At 39.0% G+C, this 20,607-nt stretch overlaps 1 protein-coding gene across 2 annotated transcripts in view; it reads left to right on the top strand.

Moving 5' to 3' along the window:
• The window catches only part of rab11fip3 (RAB11 family interacting protein 3 (class II)), a 37,584-nt gene extending 17,189 nt beyond the window's left edge, over nucleotides 1–20,395 (top strand). The window contains exons 4-14 of one of the 2 annotated variants that reach the window (XM_067435381.1): nucleotides 1,414–1,583; nucleotides 5,433–5,651; nucleotides 7,052–7,186; nucleotides 8,111–8,146; nucleotides 10,052–10,139; nucleotides 14,136–14,380; nucleotides 16,180–16,261; nucleotides 16,524–16,661; nucleotides 16,756–16,911; nucleotides 18,278–18,418; nucleotides 18,500–20,395. In XM_067435381.1, the coding sequence (XP_067291482.1) occupies nucleotides 1,414–1,583; nucleotides 5,433–5,651; nucleotides 7,052–7,186; nucleotides 8,111–8,146; nucleotides 10,052–10,139; nucleotides 14,136–14,380; nucleotides 16,180–16,261; nucleotides 16,524–16,661; nucleotides 16,756–16,911; nucleotides 18,278–18,418; nucleotides 18,500–18,613 (1,524 nt within the window). In that variant the 3' untranslated portion in view covers nucleotides 18,614–20,395. The remainder of the gene's footprint in view (nucleotides 1–1,413; nucleotides 1,584–5,432; nucleotides 5,652–7,051; nucleotides 7,187–8,110; nucleotides 8,147–10,051; nucleotides 10,140–14,135; nucleotides 14,381–16,179; nucleotides 16,262–16,523; nucleotides 16,662–16,755; nucleotides 16,912–18,277; nucleotides 18,419–18,499) is intronic. The other variant, XM_067435382.1, reaches the window with a different exon arrangement.
• The last annotated feature ends 212 nt before the right edge of the window (nucleotides 20,396–20,607 follow it).

The following is a 20,607-nucleotide window of genomic DNA, read 5'->3' as shown; positions in this document are numbered from 1 at the left end:
ACAGACTGAAATGAATAACAGCAATAGTCTGTGTCTTAACCTAGTGAGCCGTCTAACTCGACATCATTTTAGGGCATCATAGGTGCACTAAAATGCTAAGTAGGTAGCTCACTAGGATTAGACTCACAGCCACATAATATATGCACACATGCTGTTTAGACGTGTTAAAATGTTCTGTTGGCACATGAGGGTAATGTTAATCAAAAGGGGTGTGGTCAGGGGCACAGACTCCACCCATTTCTGGTCCTGGTGCCCTTCAGACTTTGGTCTTCCTTTTCCAAAGAAGCGGAGTAGGAGTAATATCTATCTCTGTTGACTCTATATGGTGACTGTGAGAGAGACAGGAAGCATTTGTTAGTTCTGCGGTTTGTTGGTGAACCTGTTTTTCCCGTGTGCTGGTACTCGAGTTGGGAAAATGGTTCTGGGAATGGCCTCTCCTATTCTAGGAGCTCCTCGCGGACTCAAACAGGTACGTCGGGCTCTGAGATGCAGGCTTAAGTGAATTTCTGATGGAGTTTGTTATTTTGGATAGAAAAGGTTTGAGGTTTACTCTTGAACTTTATAATTTGTATTGTTCATCATAATATCTGAGATGTTGTCAATACAGTTTTTTTTTTATCATTGCTTTTTAAGGAACATTTTACATTGTATAAAACTGAGGGAAATAATAGGAAAAGTAAACAGTGACTTTTCTTAATGATTTTTCAAGATAATGTTAAAAAGAAGAATGAACGCTCAGTTTTCCAGGTTGTTACTGTTGCACTTTTTCATTATGGTTGCTAGATCTTTTTTTAAACTTACTAATTACTGTCATTATTATGGTTTATATGACTGTATTATAGGCAGGGTTCTATAATGCAATAGATATATGAAATTGTGAAAATAGTCACCTTAGACAAGATGCATCTTCAAGGAACATGCACAAAATAACAGCAATGTTGTGTCATTTTAGGCTCTTTTAAAGTTAAAAACCTTTGTTTTAGTGCAGTGCATGATTGACATGTGAGAAGGCGGTCCTTCACTGTTATCTGGAAAGCATCTGCATTTACACAACAAGTGCAATATGGTCACGTGTTTTCAACCACTTCTGAATGTGTCGGACTATATTGTTCCTTCACCGAAACAATCATCACAAACGTTAAAAACCTTCTAACCCGTGTGTGTGCACGTTGGTGCTTCTTAATAGCATGAACAAGTAAAATGGTAAAAATGCTATGCATTGAAAAGTCTGAAATCTCATTATGAACTCAAATTTCAAATTCTCCTAAAAGTAAATAATCTGATCTGCTATCCATTTTTATTTTATATAAGTTTATACTCTTAGTGTATTTCAGTTATTGAATTAATTGTTGTTGAATTAATTGCAACTTGTGAGCAATAAAAGATTTCTAATCAGTGTGTGTGTGTTTGCAGCAGGCGGAGGTCTCTGACAGCGCGTATCTGGGTTCTGAGAGCGCCTATAGTGAGTGTGAAACCTTCACGGACGAGGACACGACGGCGCTGGTCCATCCAGAACTCCATGAGGACGTGGAAACTGACAGCGGCATTGAAAACACACTCACAGATGGAGACGACCGCAACAGGTAACAAACCCATACACAGCTGTCAAATAACAGCACAGAGAGAATGGGTTCATAAATCACTCAAAATGACCCTTGAATGCAGTGTTGTTATTGTTAAGTAAAAATAGAAATAGTGAAAAAAAAAAATATATATATATATATATATATATATATATATATATATATATATATATATATATATATATATAATAGTGCTGTTAAGTGATTAAATATAAATAAAAAATTTAAGGAGAATATTTATATATTATATTTTATGCAAATTATTATATGCAAAGTTTCTTAAATATATGTTGTGTATTCAAATATGCATAATAAGTATACACCATACACACATATATTATGTAAACACAAACTTTTATTTAGGATGTGATTAATCGTTTGACAGTCCTATTAGTGCCGTCAATCAATTAATTTTTTTAAAGAATTAATCTTACATTTTTCTGTAATTAATCGCACTTAACAAACATTTAAAAATATATTTTTAGATTGTAATAATTTCCCATTTAATCTCCAAATTAATGTAGAAACAACATAAAGACCCTAGCCTATATTTATAATCAAAATAATGCCATCTTTTTTTGTCACAAATACCAATAATGCTATTGATGTCTCAACGAGCCATTAATCATAGCCATTCAATTATTACAGTATAATTGAAAGCCATAAATATTAACATTTATTAGGCTTTAAAAATAACTTGCCCTGTATAATGCACAAAAAGTTATTGTTTTTGTTGTTTTTAAGTTTTGACTTTAAGATTTTCAGGTAGGTCTAACAGGTAGGAAACATACAGAAATTGAATAAAGGTATCACACACTTTACAGTATTCACTATAAATTAAATATAAATTGATCCTTATTAAAGCTGCAAAAGTTTAGTGTATTGTAATGGTCTTAAACATTTTTATCACAAATCACTGGTCAGGAAATTAGCAAGAATTGCACAAATACGGTAAATAAAGTAATTTAGCACAGAATAGCCTTCCTCAACTGGCCGACAGGTTTTTACAGGAAGAACAGCCAGTGTTGTTCCACTCAATGTTAATATACTATATAAATAATACTAAAGACATAAATGTCATGACTTCTGTTGTTTTAGTAGCCTTGAATGTATCAGCAATAATCTTACAAAATAAAACAACGTCCTGATACAGTGTGTCATCTCAGGACACAGTGCTCTCTACAAAAACACTGTCTGGTGTTTAACTATCTGTAGTCGTATGATCTACACATCACAAAAACAGTTTGTAATGCCACATGAGTGTTGAGCAAAGGTGACTAGTTATAACATGAAACAAACGATTTTTTTCCTTCTTCATTTTTGACTTTTTTTTACATTTGTGCCAAGTTTTGTGCAATAATATTCTGAAGTGCTCCGTGTTGTGAGTGCGCATAAGTACGGCCTGTTTATTTGTGTTTATGCAAGAATCTGCTGACTAGAGTTTCTTATTTCCCAAGAGTCGTTAACATCAGCTCAGCTGACCGAGGTGTTCCTGTTTCCCGTGTTATCGGTGTCAGTCTTTATTTTCCTGTTTCCCAGCTGAAGGAAGTGTGGAGTTTGCTCTTTCTGCCTTCCTGAGTCCCAAAGTTTATCCATCTTTCGCTCTCTAGGGTCCGTTTCTCTCTCGCTCTCTTACTTGCTTCTGTCATTGTAAAATATCCTGGCTCTCAGCCGTCGTGTGTTTCTCTTGATTTAGCATTCCTGCCTTGTCAGGGTCACGCTGTCTCGCCAGCGCTGACCTTCCCGTAACTCGCATTCAGTGTAGTGGAAAATGCCTAATCTAATTTTACGATATCTTGCAGATTTGACTTCCTGTCTCGCATGTAAAAACTTAGCATTTGGTGTTTGTTTAGATCCCAAAGATATGCCTTTGTTAACCAAGTTTGCTTTAGTCAGTTTTTGTTGCGGCTAAAGTCCTGAGTTTCTGTGTTCAGTGTGTTTGAGTGTCAGCCGGACGACATAAGTTCATGCGTTTGGAGATTAAACCGATTAAACAGATGCATGTTCTTATAGACAGAGCATGCTAGCACACACACTGGGTCACCGTTACTGAGCTCTAAATCAGATTAGATGCACACACACCGCCACACAGCCGTGCGATTTAAGCATATGTAGCTTTGCTTGCACAACAGATTTTGGCTGTTACTTCAGATTTACCGGGTCACAAACGTCCGTCAGGAATGTTGTCTACAGTCTACAGGGACAACTACATGTAAATAGAGTGTAATATCGATTGCGGGACTTTAGTTTGCTCTGACACGCTGTGTGCCCAGTTGCTCAGAATCGCCAACGAAAGACCGAATCGCTTCAAGATGCGGTCGCCACCTTCACGCGTGCTTTGTGTGACCAACCGCAATGTTATAGTGAAACGAGGGTAAGTCTTTGAGGGATTTATTGTAGGATATAAAGCTACAATAGAAAAAAAGTTTAATCAGTAATGGTTTCCTTGACTTTTTTATTGTGTGTAAGTGTGTGCATGTCCTTCATGTATCCTTATTTATCTTAAAAAGGTTCAAACCTTGGGTTGGATTTTTTTTTAATGTTTTGAAAGAAGTATCTTCTGCTCAACAAGGCTGCTTTTTTCTAATCAAGAATACAGTTAAAATATTGTGAAATAAAAATGTAAAATACTGGCTTTATATTTGAATATCTTTTAAAATGTCATTTATTCCTGTGATCAAAGCTGAATTTTTAGCATCATTACTCCAGTCTTCAGTGTCTCATGATCCTTCAGAAATCATTCTGATATGATGATTATTAACGTTAAAAACGGTTGTTTTTCAGGATTTGATGAATACAAAGTTCAAAATAACTGAATTTATTTAAAATGTAAATCCTTTGGAACTTTATGAATGCATTTACTGTCTCTTTTAATCAATTTAATGCATCCTTGCTAAATAAAAGTATTCATTTCTTTGATTTTGAGCCTAAACAATTGAATTTAAAATACTTGGAGAAAAAAAAGGTGGGCACTGAGTTCACCAATCAAACACATGCACTGGGCTGTCAATCAAAAAACCATCTGTTAACACAATGGAATTTTGTTTTGTGTTATTTTCATCATTAATGTTGAATATATGAACTTACACTTGAGTCTTACAGTCAACAGATCTAAAAACACTGGTGTTGTGCTGTTTTTGTGTGAATTGTTTAGGTTTCATTTAATTTAGCTGGAATTCTTCAGACGTTTTTAGGGTTGCCAAGAGATTAAAGTGAATTATCAGATTATCATCCTAACGACAAACGCTTCAAATTCTGTCTCGCACACAAAAACACACAAGGATGTACAAGAATAGAAAAAGCAGACATTCATTCTATTTGAATAATAAAGATATTAAAGACCTATAAATATAATGTGGTAAAGTTTTATGATTACTCCGTAAAACTCAAGGAAGTAACACTCAAGTTGGATAAAAATTAAGATCATAGTGATTGACCACTATGAAGCATCATGTGACACTGAAGACTGGAGTAGTGATGCTGAAAATTCAGCTTTGATCACAGGAATACATTACATTTTATGATATATTTAAATAAATAAAAAAATTATAAATAGTAATAATATTTCACAATATTACTTTTTTATTTCTGATCAAATAAATGCACCCTTGTTGAGCAAGAGAGACTTCTTTCAAAACCTTAAAAAAAACATTTAAAACTACTTTTTAACAGTAATTTATATCAATATTTTTGTTGTATTCACAAAAAGTGACTCTTCCATGTCCAGGTGTAATTTAAGTAACATACCATTTTTACATTAAACATTATTATTAAAGAGAAAATATTAGAAAATATTATTATATTAATGCATACTGATAATGCATTATATTCTGTGTGCTTCTGTGATAGGTTCACATTGGGCTCTGATTTGAACGGACACACTGTGGTGGCCGTGATTGGAGGAGAGGAGGAGCACTTTGAGGACTTCGGTGAGAGTAACAACTCTTCGGACCTGCTGCTGGCCAATCAGGACGAGGGAAGGGCGGTGCCAGATGGGGAGGGAGATGCAGAGCCACTCCCACACACACACAGCCCACTGCCCCGCCCACTGATGCTTCTGTCACCTAGGTAACACACATACTGAATTATTTAAAGCATAAGAAGTTTCACATACTGCTTAAGAATTGTGTAGTTTACACACGCCATATATTTAGAAGACTGATTTATCCTGGGCTGAACTTAGGTACTGTAAACGTTTATCTGGGCTTTACTGAATGAGCACCTTGTCTACAGACACAAATAGAAACACACACTCTATTTCTAGTTTCCACACAGTGAGAAAGTGAGTCGAATGTCATGTGCAAAATAAGACCTTGTAGATGACATCCTGACCACAGAAGACCGTCTCATTTACAAACAGTGTGTATGAAAGACAAAACAAAATGTGTTTGTGTGTGTGTTATGATCTGTTACGGGATGTGATGATCTCTTAGCAGTGTCTGTATGTGGTAAAAGGTAAATCGACACTGTGTCGGTCCTGACTGATTCATTATTTCCCTAGTGAACTATTATTATCGCTGGGTAAAGGTCGAGCTGTTGTGGTTAGTGTTACTGCAGTGCTGGTGTTGTCAGGCGAATGACACACACGCCTACACTAGAGAAGAGAGCATGGAAATATGATGCACTTTCAAACCTGTTGAAATGAACACACACTCTGCTCCTGCTGTGTTACTCCTGCACTGTAGTACTCACCTCTCCTCGGCCCTTCACCGTCTCAATTGAATGTTCCGGTTTCTCCCTTCCTCTGCTCATTTTTGTTTTACACACACATACACTCTCTCCTCTCCACATTTCTCCTCTCCTCTGGTTATTTCCCCTTTACTCATTTCTCCTGTCATATTTTCCACTCCTCTCATTTCTCATATACTAATTTCTCCCGTTATTTTTTCTCTCCTCTAAATTTTCCTTTTCTAATTTCTTCCGTCATACTTTCTCCTCTCCTCCTCCTCATTTCTCCTCTCCTCTCATTTCTCCCATCATATTTCCTCTCATCTCCCCATTTCTGCTATACTAATTTCTCCTGTCATATTTTCTCCCCTCTCCTAATTTTTCCTTATTTTTGATTTCAAATTGTCTCCCCTCTCCTAATTTCTCCTCTCCTCTCTTCATTTCTCCTCTTCTCTGCTCATTTCTCCTCTTCTCTGCTCATTTTTCCTGTACTATTTTCTACCTTGATATCTTTATCTATTTGTCCTCTACTTATCTCTCCCAACGCATCTTCTCCTCTTTCCTAATTTCTCCTGTCCTCTCCTCATTTCTCCTATACTATGTCCTCCCATCGTATCTTCCACTCTCTCCTAATTTCTCTTCATTTATCCTCTACTATTTCTCCCAATGTATCTTCTCCCCGTCTTTATTTCTCCTCTCTGATATCTTCTCATAATTCCTTCCCATTTCTACTTATTTTTACTTATTTCTCCCGTTGTATATCTCCTCCTTTCCCTTCTCCTCTCCTCTGGTCTCCTCAGCCCCAGCTCTTTTCCTGCTAGTTTCCAGAGTTTCCTTCAGTCGGAGGCGCTGGAGTTTTTCTGCACTCACTGTCATAAGCAGATCAGTCGTCTGGAGGATCTGTCCACGCGACTGCAGTTACTAGAGATGAATAGGTAACGCGTCACAGCATGTGCACGCCTCCCTTGCGTGTGTTGAATTTGACCACTGTGCACACACTCATTTTCTGCATGTGTGTGCTTCATTAAAATGCAGACATCTGTACAGTCAGATGACTCTTGGTTTTTATTTCAAAGCTCAGTGTTTGTACGCTCTGTAGGTGAAGTGTGTGGTGAACATAGATGCTCTGCTGTGGTGTGTGTTGTGTATGTGTGTGTGTATTTGATGCATGCACAATAGTCTCTGTGTGAAGTAAAATTAACAATATAATATACAGTAGTCTACATAATGTGAATATAAGTAAAAGAGGATTGCTATAGCTGTATTGTAAGAACTCACAGGTAAGCAAATTTCTTAAAAGAGAGTTTACTCAATTACAGTTCTGTTATTAGGTGAACTGTACCTTTAAGAACTTGGAATAGTCATATTCTACTTGTGTTTTGGTGTGTCTGATTAAATATTTAATGTTGTGTTGCATGGGTTTGTTTTTCCATAACCAAAGAAAATAACTTCTCCAACTTGATTAAGAGTCCCCTTAATTTTAACATTAATATATACAGTGTTTTGTTCATGAAAAATCCTGGATTGTCCCAAGCAGCCGTATAGAACAGTGATCTGTGGTCTGTTCAAAGCGGTTTCTCTGGCTTCAGAGTTGAGCAACAGGAACAGAATCTCCTTTCACGCATCCATGTTACACCTCCATAAAAACAGTGTGTTTATTTCCGTGTGCTGTGAGGTCATTACCATTGAAAGAAGAGCATTGATTCAGCCTTCAACCTCAAGAAAGAGCTGACGGCCTAAACTTCAGCACTTCACTGGGTGTTTTTTGACCTGTGGTTCAAAGGTCACGGATGGAAAGAGTTTTTCCCTCTTTCCTACTCTCTTCCTGACTCATTTCCTGTTTGTTCTCTCTTTTATAGTTCCAGCAAAAGGATGTCCAGTAAGAAAGCAGCAAGGTGAGATCCTCCCTCTCAATCCACCAAACATCAGTTTTAAAGGGATAGTTCACTTTAAAGGTGCCCTAGAATGATTTGAAACAATATGTTAAATTGTTCTCTGATATCTACATAGAGGGTATGTGGCTCATTTAAGGGCAAAAATTTTCCAGATACAGTTTTACAGGTCCATTTACAACTCTATAAATTGTCCCTAGGATGTAATGCTCTGTTTTTGCCTTATTTGGAAGAGTGATGAATATTAATGTTGAGCTCTGCTCTGATTGGCTTATTTCAGCAGCTCACAGTCCTGACAGAACACAGACCGACTGAATGATACGTTAAGCAAAACATCTCAAATGGAGATTGATAAAAATGCAGCTTACTTGTTTATTGGTGTTTTCAGATCATCCGCGCACGAGAAAGAGCTCGCGTTTGTGTGGTTGCCAGATTTCAATAATTAAATCCTGCATTAAATCTGGTGTTTAACCTTAACATGTCCAATCTGGCAACCATATGGAGGCGAGCTCTCTCGCGTGCGGATGATCTGAAAACACCAATAAACAAGTAAGCTGCATTTCAAAAATCTCCATTGACTTTCGTTTTAACTTATATGGTGGAAAAGGTGATGTTTGCTAGAAGGATAGAGTGAACGGTATCTACGGTTGTATTTTGTAATACAAAATAATGTAAATCTTTGTCATTAGACACACTATTTAGTTTTGTATGGTACTTGGTGTTTCCTATTGTTACTGTACTAGCATCTTCCGTTATCTAGACAATTCGGTCTCTAAGAAACTTTCAATTTAATCAGAAATTGTTCAAACAGTCAATAAGTGGATAAATCTCTCCTTACTGCTGGCAGGAATGTTGCCCCTTAAGATGCTGAGCGAAGCTTGCTTGAAATGGGCCAAACAAACAAACGAATGATTTGTTGTGGTATCTGATTATAATAAACCTCAACCATGACTTTTGACATATGACAACAGTCCCCTGCACAGCCTAAACATGGCATCTCATAGAAGCCGTTTTTTCTATCCTCAAGTGTCGTTTGATGATTCGGCTCATCATTTCTCCCTGACAATGAACATGTTTGGACAGATGCAAATGTTGGGGGCGTGCATATAAATGATCCCCAACGCTTGCGTCACGGTTGGGTTTATGTTGAGAAGCACTTATTTTACCGTGGTGTTTTTGATTTACGAGATTTACATAAGAAGGAGGAGGCAATGGTGTTTGAGACTCACAGTATGTGATGTCCATGTACTGAACTCTTATTATTTCACTATGGCAAGGTTTATTCAATTTTTCATTCTAGGGCACCTTTAAAATGAAAATTCTGCCATCCTTTACTCACCCTCAAGTTGTTTCAAACGTGTATGAATTTCTTTCTTCAGCTGAACACAAGAGAAGATATTTTAAAGAATTTTAGTAAACAAACAGTTAACTGGAGCCATTGACTTCCATAGTAGGAAAAATAATACTGTGGAAGTCAATGGCTCCAGTTAACTGTTTGTTTACTAAAATTCTTCAAAATATCTTCCCTGGTGTTCAGCTGAAGAAAGAAATTCATACAGGTTTAAAACAAACAACTTGAGGGTGAGTAAAGGATGACAGAATTTTCATTTTAAAGTGAACGATCACTTTAAGGACAAAATGAAACTCAAAACTTTGGCATTGTTTTTGATGTCATTTTGGATACTGGTTTTCCCAGCAGGCTTTCAAACTAGATTAAATTCTTGGTCAATCAGCATCAATCCTTGTAGAATTGAGAATGGGCAACAAATTTCTATCTGGATACTTTACGATAACGGCAACATTGCTCAAAAAGTTGACTCAAAAACCAGACTGTACCAGCATGCAAATTTAGCAGGGAACAAGTTAAAAATGTTGTGTATGTTTAAACAGTGTTTTAATGTCTTTCAGACACTTGCAGCAGTCCAACAATCTAGACGTCATGGGAGATCTGACTCATGACATTTTGGATCTTGCGGATCGTGACATCACAGACAAGGTTCGGAAACTTGCATCCAATTTGTGTTACATTTGTGACCCTGGTCCAAATGTTGCATTTGATGTGGACTTCTGGTTTTGTGGCTTTAGTTTGTGCTGTAAAGTAGTTTTGTCATCAAATGCCAACCGGACATAGCAAATGTAAACAAAAAAGTGAAAGTGCCCCTATTTTGCCATTTTATGGTAGAGACGCAACAAAACCGACGCCAAAGAACTAGCACTGATGAAAGCCGACTGTGTTGTCGCCTCGTGTCGGGGAAAAAAATCTGTGCTTGAACAAAAACTGTGCTTGAACCATTTGTAATATCAATGCTGTAAAACTTTCTTTATTCCACTCCACTCATGTTATTATGAAAATATTTGTGCAAGATGACAAAATTAGAACAGCCTTCTGTCTGTGCCATCATGACTTAGTTGCTTGATTTCATCACTTTTGCTCTCAATATCATCTCGAGTTTGCTAAACTGAATAGCCAATCAAAGTTCTCTCTCTCTCACCGATGGCCCAACACCGATTCTTCATGTTGAATCGGCCAAAAAAAACAAAACAGACAACGACTGACTAGAGCCAACGGTGCGGAACACACCAGAAAAAGAAAGACGATTTAAAATGGCCTGACATTGCCTGACGGCTGACCGTGGATTTAATGTGTTCCAGGCTTTAAAGGTTTCTAATTTTGTTTTGGAGTGTCCTACGGACCATCCCAGGGAGGGTTCCTCATCCTGGGTATGGTCGGATCGGCGGGCCCTCTGAGAGGGCGGTCGCAAGCAAAGACGGACTCATAATGGGCCGTCCGGGTTTTGTCGAGGAGATGAAACTCAGCGCACTCGCGCATCCGGTCCACGGTGTGGTTTTACATGCATCCAAGATCAAAAACACTTTAATTTCCTGATAAAAATCAGCAATTTTCTCAGTGTCTCAAACTGTTTGATCAAGTCTCTCTAAACCCCGCCTTTCCGTGAGCATGCTCTGCTCTGATTGGTCAGATGGCCCAGTCTGGCCCACCACCAAACCTTTTTTGGTCTACCACCAAAAATCCTTTTCCATATTTGAATTTCTCTGGATCTTCATCAGCACTTGATACAAAGTGATACGAACAGTAACAATGTCGTCGGTTATACCGTGGAGATCCACTTTTGCGTCACGACAGAAGCCTTGGTTATCTGATGTTCTTTGTGAACATCGGACCAAACTTAGGGCAGCAGAGAGAAAATGGCGCAAATCAAACGACCCATCTGACCTGAGTAAGTATCGATCTCTGCTCATTTCCTTCTCACAGGACATCCATACAGCTAAATCCTCATATTTTCACAACAAAATCAACAGCACCTCAGACACACGCACACTTTTCAGAACTTTCAACTCTCTGCTCTGTCCCCCTCCACCATCTCCCACCACCTCTCTTTCTGCAGACGATCTTGCCCATTTTTTCACAGAAAAAAACCACACTCATCAGCAGTCAGTTCACACCTCCACACACACACAATTTTGAATCAGCCACATCCACAGCCAAACATCTTCTCTCCTCCTTCTCTACACTCACTGAGGATGAAGTATTTAAGCTTCTCCTCTCCAGCCATCCCACTACCTGCCCTCTAGAATCCCATCCCCTCACATCTCCTACAAGCCATCTCCCCTACACTCTTACCACCACTCACACACATCCTCAACACATCTCTCTCCACCGGCATCTTCCCCACCACATTCAAGCAGGCTCGGGTAACCCCACTGCTTAAAAAACACACATTAGACACATCACTTGTAGAGAACTACAGACCTGTTTCTCTCCTACCATTCATTGCGAAAACACTTGAAAGAGTTGTGTTCAACCAGGTCTCATCTTTCCTCTCACAGTCTAATCAACTGGACGTAAACCAGTCAGGCTTCAAAAAGGGCCACTCAACTGAGATGGCATTATTGTCAGTTACTGAAGCCCTGCGGCTGGCTAAAGCTGCATCCAAATCATCAGTCCTCATCCTCCTTGATCTATCTGCTGCCTTTGACACTGTGAATCATCAGATTCTTATGTCCACCCTCTCATCTCTGGGCATCACAGGGAGTCCTCTCCACTGGTTTGAGTCCTATCTCACAGGTAGGTCTTTTAAGGTTGCCTGGAGAGGAGAGGTATCCAAAACACATCAACTGACCACGGGGGTTCCTCAGGGCTCAGTGCTTGGACCTCTTCTCTTCTCCATTTACACTACATCATTGGGACCCATCATTCAGGCACATGGCCTCTCATATCATTGCTATGCTGATGACACACAGCTCTACCTCTCATTTCAACCAGTTGATCCCACAGTAGCTGCACGAATCTCAAGCTGTCTGGCGGACATCTTGGCATGGATGAAAAAAACATCACCTGCAGCTCAATCTAGCAAAGACTGAGCTGCTTGTTTTCCCTGCTAATCCCACCATACAACACGATTTTAGCATCCAGCTAGGTTCATCTTTGATTACTCCTTCAGGGTCGGTCAGAAATCTTGGAGTCATCTTTGATGACCAGCTGTCCTTCAAAGACCACATCTCGAAGACGGCTCGGTCATGCAGGTTTGCATTGCACAACATCAGGAAAATCAGACCGTTCCTTACGGAGCATGCAAAACAGCTTCTTGTCCAAGCCCTGGTCATTTCTAGACTTGACTATTGCAATGCGCTTCTGGCTGGACTTCCATCTTGTGCAATCAAACCGCTGCAAATGATGCGGCACGTCTTGTATTCAATGAGCCCAAAATGGCTCATGTCACACCTCTATTCATCTCTCTGCATTGGCTACCACTCGCTGCCCGTATCAAATTCAAAGCTCTGACTCTTGCTTATGGATCTTCCACAAGCTCAGCACCCACATACTTCGACTCACTCCTTCGAGTCTACACACCCACCAGAAGCCTTCGCTTAGCTAATAAGCGAAGGCTTGTGGTACCATCACAGAGAGGCATGAAAACTCTCTCCAGGACTTTTTCTTTCATTGTTCCTGGTTGGTGGAACGATCTTCTGTCCTCCATACGCACGACAGAATCACTCGCTTCATTCAAAAGACAGGTAAAAACTCATCTCTTCCATGAGCACTTAATCTTACATTAAAAAATAAAAATAAAAATCCTCTTTCCTCCTCTCTTCCCTTTTCTGGTTTTTGCTACTCTGAGCGGTATACAAATTTTGGTATTTGGGGCACTTTTTGTGTTTCGTTGCCTCTTCTTGACGGATCGCTTCCTGTTCTCCTGAGTTGTAAGTCGCTTTGGATAAAAGCGTCTGCTAAATGCATAAATGTAAATGTAAAATGCCTGATGTTGTGACGCTTCCTGTCATTTGAGCGTTAAAATCGGTTCAAATGCAGCGCTGCCTTCCTTGCTTGCATGCTATGCGGGCGCGTTAAAGTCGCTTGACGTCACCCATAGGAATAAAGTGGAGCGCGGCGTGACAGAAATGTTGCACGGACAAGTGGATCTCCACCTTTACATCTCTATTCCAGCACGAGTCCACATCCTTTAGAAGCGTATCAGTGAATTTGCTTTTTTAGCTTGGAAAACTGCATCTTCTCATTGTTTCGACAACACAAACCAAACTCTTCCAGTCACAGCTACAACCACAGGGTCAAAGTAGATGTTGCTCATGGGCAGACAATTAAAATTATAGGCTTGTATTATGCAAATTTGATACAAACTTAGATTTGAGAAGGAAGTAAGACTGGAATGACTGACAACTCATTTCAGGCAGTTTAGAATATGTTCTTTCATTCTTTTGTGAGACAGTAACTCTCAATAACTACACTTATTACAATCACAAGTGGCTATATTAAACACTACATGAAAGTTAATATCCGTAAATAAGCATAATAGGCATTTTAATAAAATGGAGATATTACCATGAAACAGTATGCAAAGTTATACTGATGATTCCATAGATGGAATAGAATAACTGATAGTTGTGTAAATGCATGAACAGCAGCAGAAGTGATTTGCATGAGGAATAAACAAACACTGTGTCTGTCCCGCAGGTGTTGCTGTTGGAGAAGCGTGTGTGCGAGCTGGAGAAGGACTCGGTGGAGAGCGAAGAGCAACACGCGCGCTTGCGGCAGGAAAATCTCACTCTCGTCCACCGTGCAAACGCTCTGGAGGAACAGCTGAAGGAGCAGGAGCTGCGCGCAGAGGACGATTTACTCGCATACACCCGTAAACACAGAGATGCACTGAACAAACTCCAGCGAGAGAGAGACCTGGAGATCGAGAACCTCCAGGCCAGGTGAGTGCGGACAGAATATATCATTTATGATGAATGTAGAGCGAGATTTTAAGCCAGCGGGATTTCACTGTGGGCAGAAAACAAAATGCTTTATACAGTCGCGTCCAGTGTTGGGACAATAGCTTTGTTACGTTGGACCATTCGGGGTTATACAATAGATATTCTGCTAGATTTGGTCTTTTCCTAACAAACAAAAAAAAAACAGTTAAAATGTATTATTATATTCACTAGCAGTTTTGTTATTTTTGACCCAACAGATTTTTGTCTTTTAATTTTGACACATCATAATTTGTGGTATCAATGTTGCCATTTTTATTTTTATTTTTTTATTCATTTGATTGGGACAGTGCATGTTAATGAACACAACATGGAATACATGCATGTAAACATGCCGGATTGTAGCCGAGGGCTAATTTCCATCCGTAGTCCCACGAGCTAAGGTCACATAGCTCACAAAAACAACTGTTATCAAATGTCCTATAAACTATATTTACATAAGAATCAAAAATTAATTAGTCATCAGAAATACATCCATATGCACATGACGAAATACAAAAGTTAAAATACGACGCAACATACGCACTAATGTGCGCAACTTTGGTTTGCCCATAACCATTTTTTTAATTGGACTTTGAACAAACTGTATGTAGGGCATTCTCTCAATGTTAGAGGAAGACTATTCCACATGTTCCCACCTCGGACAGACAGGACTGTCTGTCCAAAGGTGGTATACCTGTGGGGTATTATCAAGTCTCCTCTGGTGGAGGCTCGCGTGGTCCTTTGTGAAGAATCTTTAGTTTTGATAAAATCCTTCAGAGGTGAAGGAGCGAGGGAATGTAAAACCTTGTAAATCTGACAGGCCATTTTCAAATTAATCATATTATGAAAACCCAATAGTCTATGTTTTTTCAAAACATGACAGTAGTGATGTGATACTGATTTTTTATCAAATATTTTTAATGCCTTTTTGTAGAGACTTTCTATGGTTTGGAGTGTTGCTGGGCATGCAAGAGACCAGGTAGTCAAGCAATAGTCAAAATGAGAAATAATCATTGTAAAAAAAAATTTTTTAGCCGCACCCACGGTTAAATTATTTCGAATATGTCTAAAATTTTGAAGATTGAATTTGACAACTTGTGCTACTTTTTTTACATGACTTTTAAAGCAAAATGTTCGATCAAGGACTACCCCAAGATATTTAAATTCTGACACCAGTTCAAGTTCCATTCCATTCAGAAAGACACTTGATCTGGTTATTTCCACATGACGTTTAGAAAAATACATACACACAGTTTTTCTGGTGTTCAACATGAGGCATGAGTCCTTGAGCCAGTTCTGCACATGAGATAAAGCAGCTGTGAGATCAACAGATTCTTGTTGAATAGTTTTTGCTTGAGTGTAAATTACTACATCATCTGCGTACATCTGCGAGAAGACGTTTGGACATGATCTTGATTTTTAAAAACTGTTGATTTTATGAACAGTCCTCAGTCTATTCAGCTTCTTATAGCAACAGAGAAATATGAAGACATTTGCAAGAAACTCTAATGATGTCTGTGTTGTTTTGTCCAGCTCTTCTGTGTGTGGATTAGATGTGTCTGCCATCTAGTGGAGAACAGCAGAAATTTGATTTGACTGCTCAAAGGAGCTCTGAGAGGACTTGGCTCAGCGTTTAATATAATCCGGCTGTGTTAACAGAGAATTTTGTTTTCTCTCACCCATTATTGTTTTCATTGTGCACTCTGCCCAAAAAGAAAATATCATGGTGCATTTTTGTCTGTGTGCCCGTGTGTGTTCAGGTTGCATCAGTTGGATGAGGAGAACAGTGAGTTGAGGTCATGTGTTCCCTGCCTGAGAGCCAACATCGAGAGATTGGAGGAGGTACACACACACACACACACACACACACACACACACACACACACACACACACACACACACACACACACAGTCTAATACATTTGTGTAGATCACATTCAGAGACAAAAATGACCTTTTTATCACTTCTGCCAAAGACAAGTGAATTAAGAATTATTGGCCATGAAACCAGTCAAAATATTTTATATCATTTTAATCTTATTTTTTAATTTATTTGATGCCGACCCTGCAAAGAAAGATCTCTGACATTAAGTCATTTTTTCAGGAAAAGAGGAAACTTCAGGATGAGGTGGAAGATGTCACAGATCGATTGAATGAAGAAATCGAATCTCGCAGGAAAATGTCTGACAAACTGAGCCATGATCATCATACGAACCAGAAAGAGAAGGAGTGCACTCAGGGGGTGAGAGGTCTTCTGTTTGTCTTTAATAGGTGGAGTCGTGTGTGTGTGTGTGTGTGTGTGTTCATCCCTGCTAATAACTTCTCTGCGTGTGTAGTTGATAGAGGACTTGAGAAAGCAGCTGGAACACCTGCAGCTGTTTAAGTTGGAGACTGAAGCGAGAAGAGGCAGATCAGCCAGCTCCGGCCTACAGGAATACAACACTCACATGAGAGAGAACGAACTGGAGCAGGAGATACGCAGACTCAAACAGGTAAAACACACTCAAACTGTTAAAGACACACTTAAGCTGGTAAATACAGACTTAGACAATGAAAAACAGATTAAAAACTGGTAATGAAAAACAGATTCAAATGGGTCTCATCACACTCAAAAAGTAAAAAAAAAAAAAGGTTAATAAATATATTCTTAAACAGGTTATGAAAATACATTTAAACTGGTAAAAACGCGCTCAAACAGGTAAATACAGATTTAAACAGGTACCAATGGGTAAAAAGAGACTAAATCCCAGTAAATATAGACTTAAAACAAGTTGAAAACTGTTTCAAAAAGGATAAAAACATTCAAACAGGTAAAAACAGGCCTGAACTGGTATACAAAACAGATTTAAACTGGTAAATAAAAATAATAACGGTAAGGCTGTGTGTTTACCAAAGCGTTTTTTCACGGAGCTAGCTGGCGTTTTTAATTGTTTTCAATGAGAGCGCCGTGTTTTTAGAACGCCTGGAGCACAACGAGGCGCTGAACTATTATTTCACGCTCTAGCGTTGAACGCTCTGCGTTTTTTACTGGTCGCCCAGAGTTGAAATCTGTTCAACTTTGAGTAAAACGCAGCGCTCACCAATGTCACTTTTCACCCAATCACAGTGGAGAAGGGATGGGACAAATACAACACAGACCAACCGCCACATTCTGCGTGTACAATGTCAACGGATGACAACAAGCAATAGTTATTTAAAACAAGAGCCAGAGCAAATACTTTACATTGTATCTGCAATTTTATATAGAATCAATACAGAAGCAAACTACCTGTGAAATTAGTAACACTTTGGCGGATTTTCAATATCATAAGTCAAGCAAAGTGTCTCAACTGAAGAAGAAAAAACACTGCCTGCCAAAACGCTCTCAAGCGCTCACAGCGGGGCGTTTTCAGCAGAGCGCCTAGCGCTTTCAGCTGGATAACAACGCTTTGGTGGACACACGGCCTAAAGACAGCCTCTAAAACAGACTTATATTGGTAAAAACAGAATCAAACTAGTAAAAAGCAGACTCAAACAAGTAAAGACAGACTCAAACACAGGCTTAATCCGGTAAAAATAGACTCAACCCGGCTATAACAGGCTTAAACCAGTGAAAACACTCTTAAACAGATCAAAAGGCAGACTTAAACAGATGAACAAACATAAACCAATTAGAAAACAAACTCACACACAGGTTCAAATTGGAACAAAGACTTAAACAGATAAACTTAAACACTCACATTAGTCAACAGACTAATAAAGGTAAAGACAGACCCAAGACTGGTAAACACATACTCAAACTGGTAGACACACTAAAACTAGCCAACAGTCTAAAAAAAGATGGGTCTCAAAAATGGGTTTGGTTCTGTGTGTGTGCAGGATAACCGCAGTCTGAAGGAGCAGAACGATGAGCTAAACGGACAGATCATTAATCTGAGCATCCAGGGAGCAAAGAGCCTTTTTACAGAGTCTCTCTCCGAGTCGCTCGCCGCCGAAATCAACAACGTCTCCCGCGCTGAGGTCAGTATCACACCATAATGCTTATCTCTGCTTTAAATGTGGACACGCTGAGATCTTTAATGTGTGTGTCTGTGTGTACAGCTGATGGAGGCCATCCACAAACAGGAGGAGATCAACTTCCGTCTGCAGGACTACATTGACCGCATTATCGTCGCCATCATGGAGTCCAACCCCTCCATCCTGGAGGTCAAATAATCGGCATGACAACGAACCTAAGGATTTATGAACTGACACAGGAGGCGAGAGGCGTATTGAATGAGTCTGGAGAGGAAGTGAAGAATACAATCACTATGTTGATCAAATTATTTAATAATCCATAGCACTGTGTGTGTGTGTTTGCGTGTGTGTGTGTGATCGGCCCTGTCTTCTGGTTCCTGTGACTTCCCTGAGTTTTGGGATTGAGGTGCCCGTTCTCTCTCTCTGTACATGTATGTTCATGATTCATAACTTGAATTTCAGTTTAAGAAACTAGTTTAAGTTGCCAGTGTAATTCTGGGTAAAGCAGTCACACCGTTAGCCCATGTGAGGGACATTTGCTGACCTGAGGGTTGAGCGTGTGCGAACATTTTAGCTCGTAAACGAGTTTTTGCTGAACGTTGCTTTTCTTTCAAATTCGTATTTATTACGATGAAGATGCGGAACGCAAAGGATCGAGGCCGATCCCCACCAAGGGAGTTTGCAGTGTTGCATTGTGGGTAAGGTAATGGGTCCTGCGCGATTTCTCACTGAGGATATTTCGTCTGCCGCCTCCTGTCCTGGATTATTTCCAAAAAAACCTTTGATTTTCTGTAGAAAAGACTCTTTCAAAACACACTGGAAATGTTCATTGCACTCTGGTTTATTTTATTTTAATGAACTATTGTTTGCTATTTAAATTGTTTAAGAAAAATAAGGTGATGCTGTTCTATAAGTGTTGGCGGGGGAAAAAAGCACTCGAGCACTGAAGGAAAATCGAACCGTTGACGGATTCAAAAACCTTTAATGTGGGAAAAAAACTACTGCTTCATTTCTGCATTTCAAAGCTCTCTCTCTCTCTCTCTCTCTCTGATGATTTTGGATGTAAATATCAATCTATAACGTTTGTATCTTTCGTTCTTGGAATCCTATTTTTATGGACGGCAGCAGGAAATGAGATTATTTCATCTTGTCTTCCACACGATTGGTCTCTTTCGTCTGTTCACGGCGCGCCATTTTGAATGGACATTCCTGTCATCTGGGACGAGCATGTTTGATTTTCACTTCAAACCTTTTTGGAGAGTTTTAAATGAAAGATGAGACTCAATCCTCCTCCTTTCCTCTTTTGGGTTATGTAAAAGCACGCTGCAGTTAACATACTGTTGTTTCTTTTCTCTCCTCTGACTGATGTATTTCGGTTTTTGTTGCGTAGCAGAAACTCGTCCGATCAGTTCTTCATACAAGATGATGCTGGAGAACATTTGAGGACGATTCTGCCTCGTCACAGGCGCGCTGCTCTCGCGACATTAAAGCGCGTGAACCTTGCTTCTGTGAACTTTAGGGTGCATTTGCTGCCGGCTGTTTCGTTCCTAGATTTTCTTACAGAGACAATAAGGGAAGATCTGAATCTACTGCTCTTGATCCGTCTGATGTAAAACAGCTGTTATATATGATTTAAGATATGTCCAAAGACAACATTTCACAGCTTAGAAGGAGTTCTGCTTGCCACTTAGAGTTTAAAAGACTAATAATAGTTATAAATAGTTGTTAATACAAGAGAAAAATATGACTGAAGGGACTCCTTGTAATGAAGGATACAATTGTAGAAATGTTTACTCTAATTGTTAAGGTTACTGTATAAATGAGAGATATCAGTATTGTCTTCTGTTGAATGTTTTGCTTTCTTTTGAAGATGCCCCACTGAGATGTATCTTTTACTGTTCGGGGTCTTTAAATAAATTGTATGAAGGATGAAAAGTGGAGGAAAAAATAGTCACCAATAAATTAAGTGCAAATAATTTATTTGTGGAGGTTTTGCTTTATTGTGTGAGCCATGTACATCAAACAAGAGTATAATAGAATTTAAGACTGTATATATCACTGATCTATATAAATGACAGTGTCATGTCATATAGATCAGTGGTATATATAATTTACACTTAAAAGCACATAGGCCTACTGTAGACTAGAATATACTGCATGCCCTTTTAAAAAAAAAAAAATTCAAAATATGT

This window comes from Pseudorasbora parva, chromosome 24 (genome assembly GCF_024679245.1).
Source record: "Pseudorasbora parva isolate DD20220531a chromosome 24, ASM2467924v1, whole genome shotgun sequence".
Classification (NCBI taxonomy): Eukaryota; Metazoa; Chordata; class Actinopteri; order Cypriniformes; family Gobionidae; genus Pseudorasbora; species Pseudorasbora parva.
The sequence above is the reverse complement of the archived record's forward strand: the minus strand, read 5'-3'. Positions and strand labels throughout refer to the sequence as shown.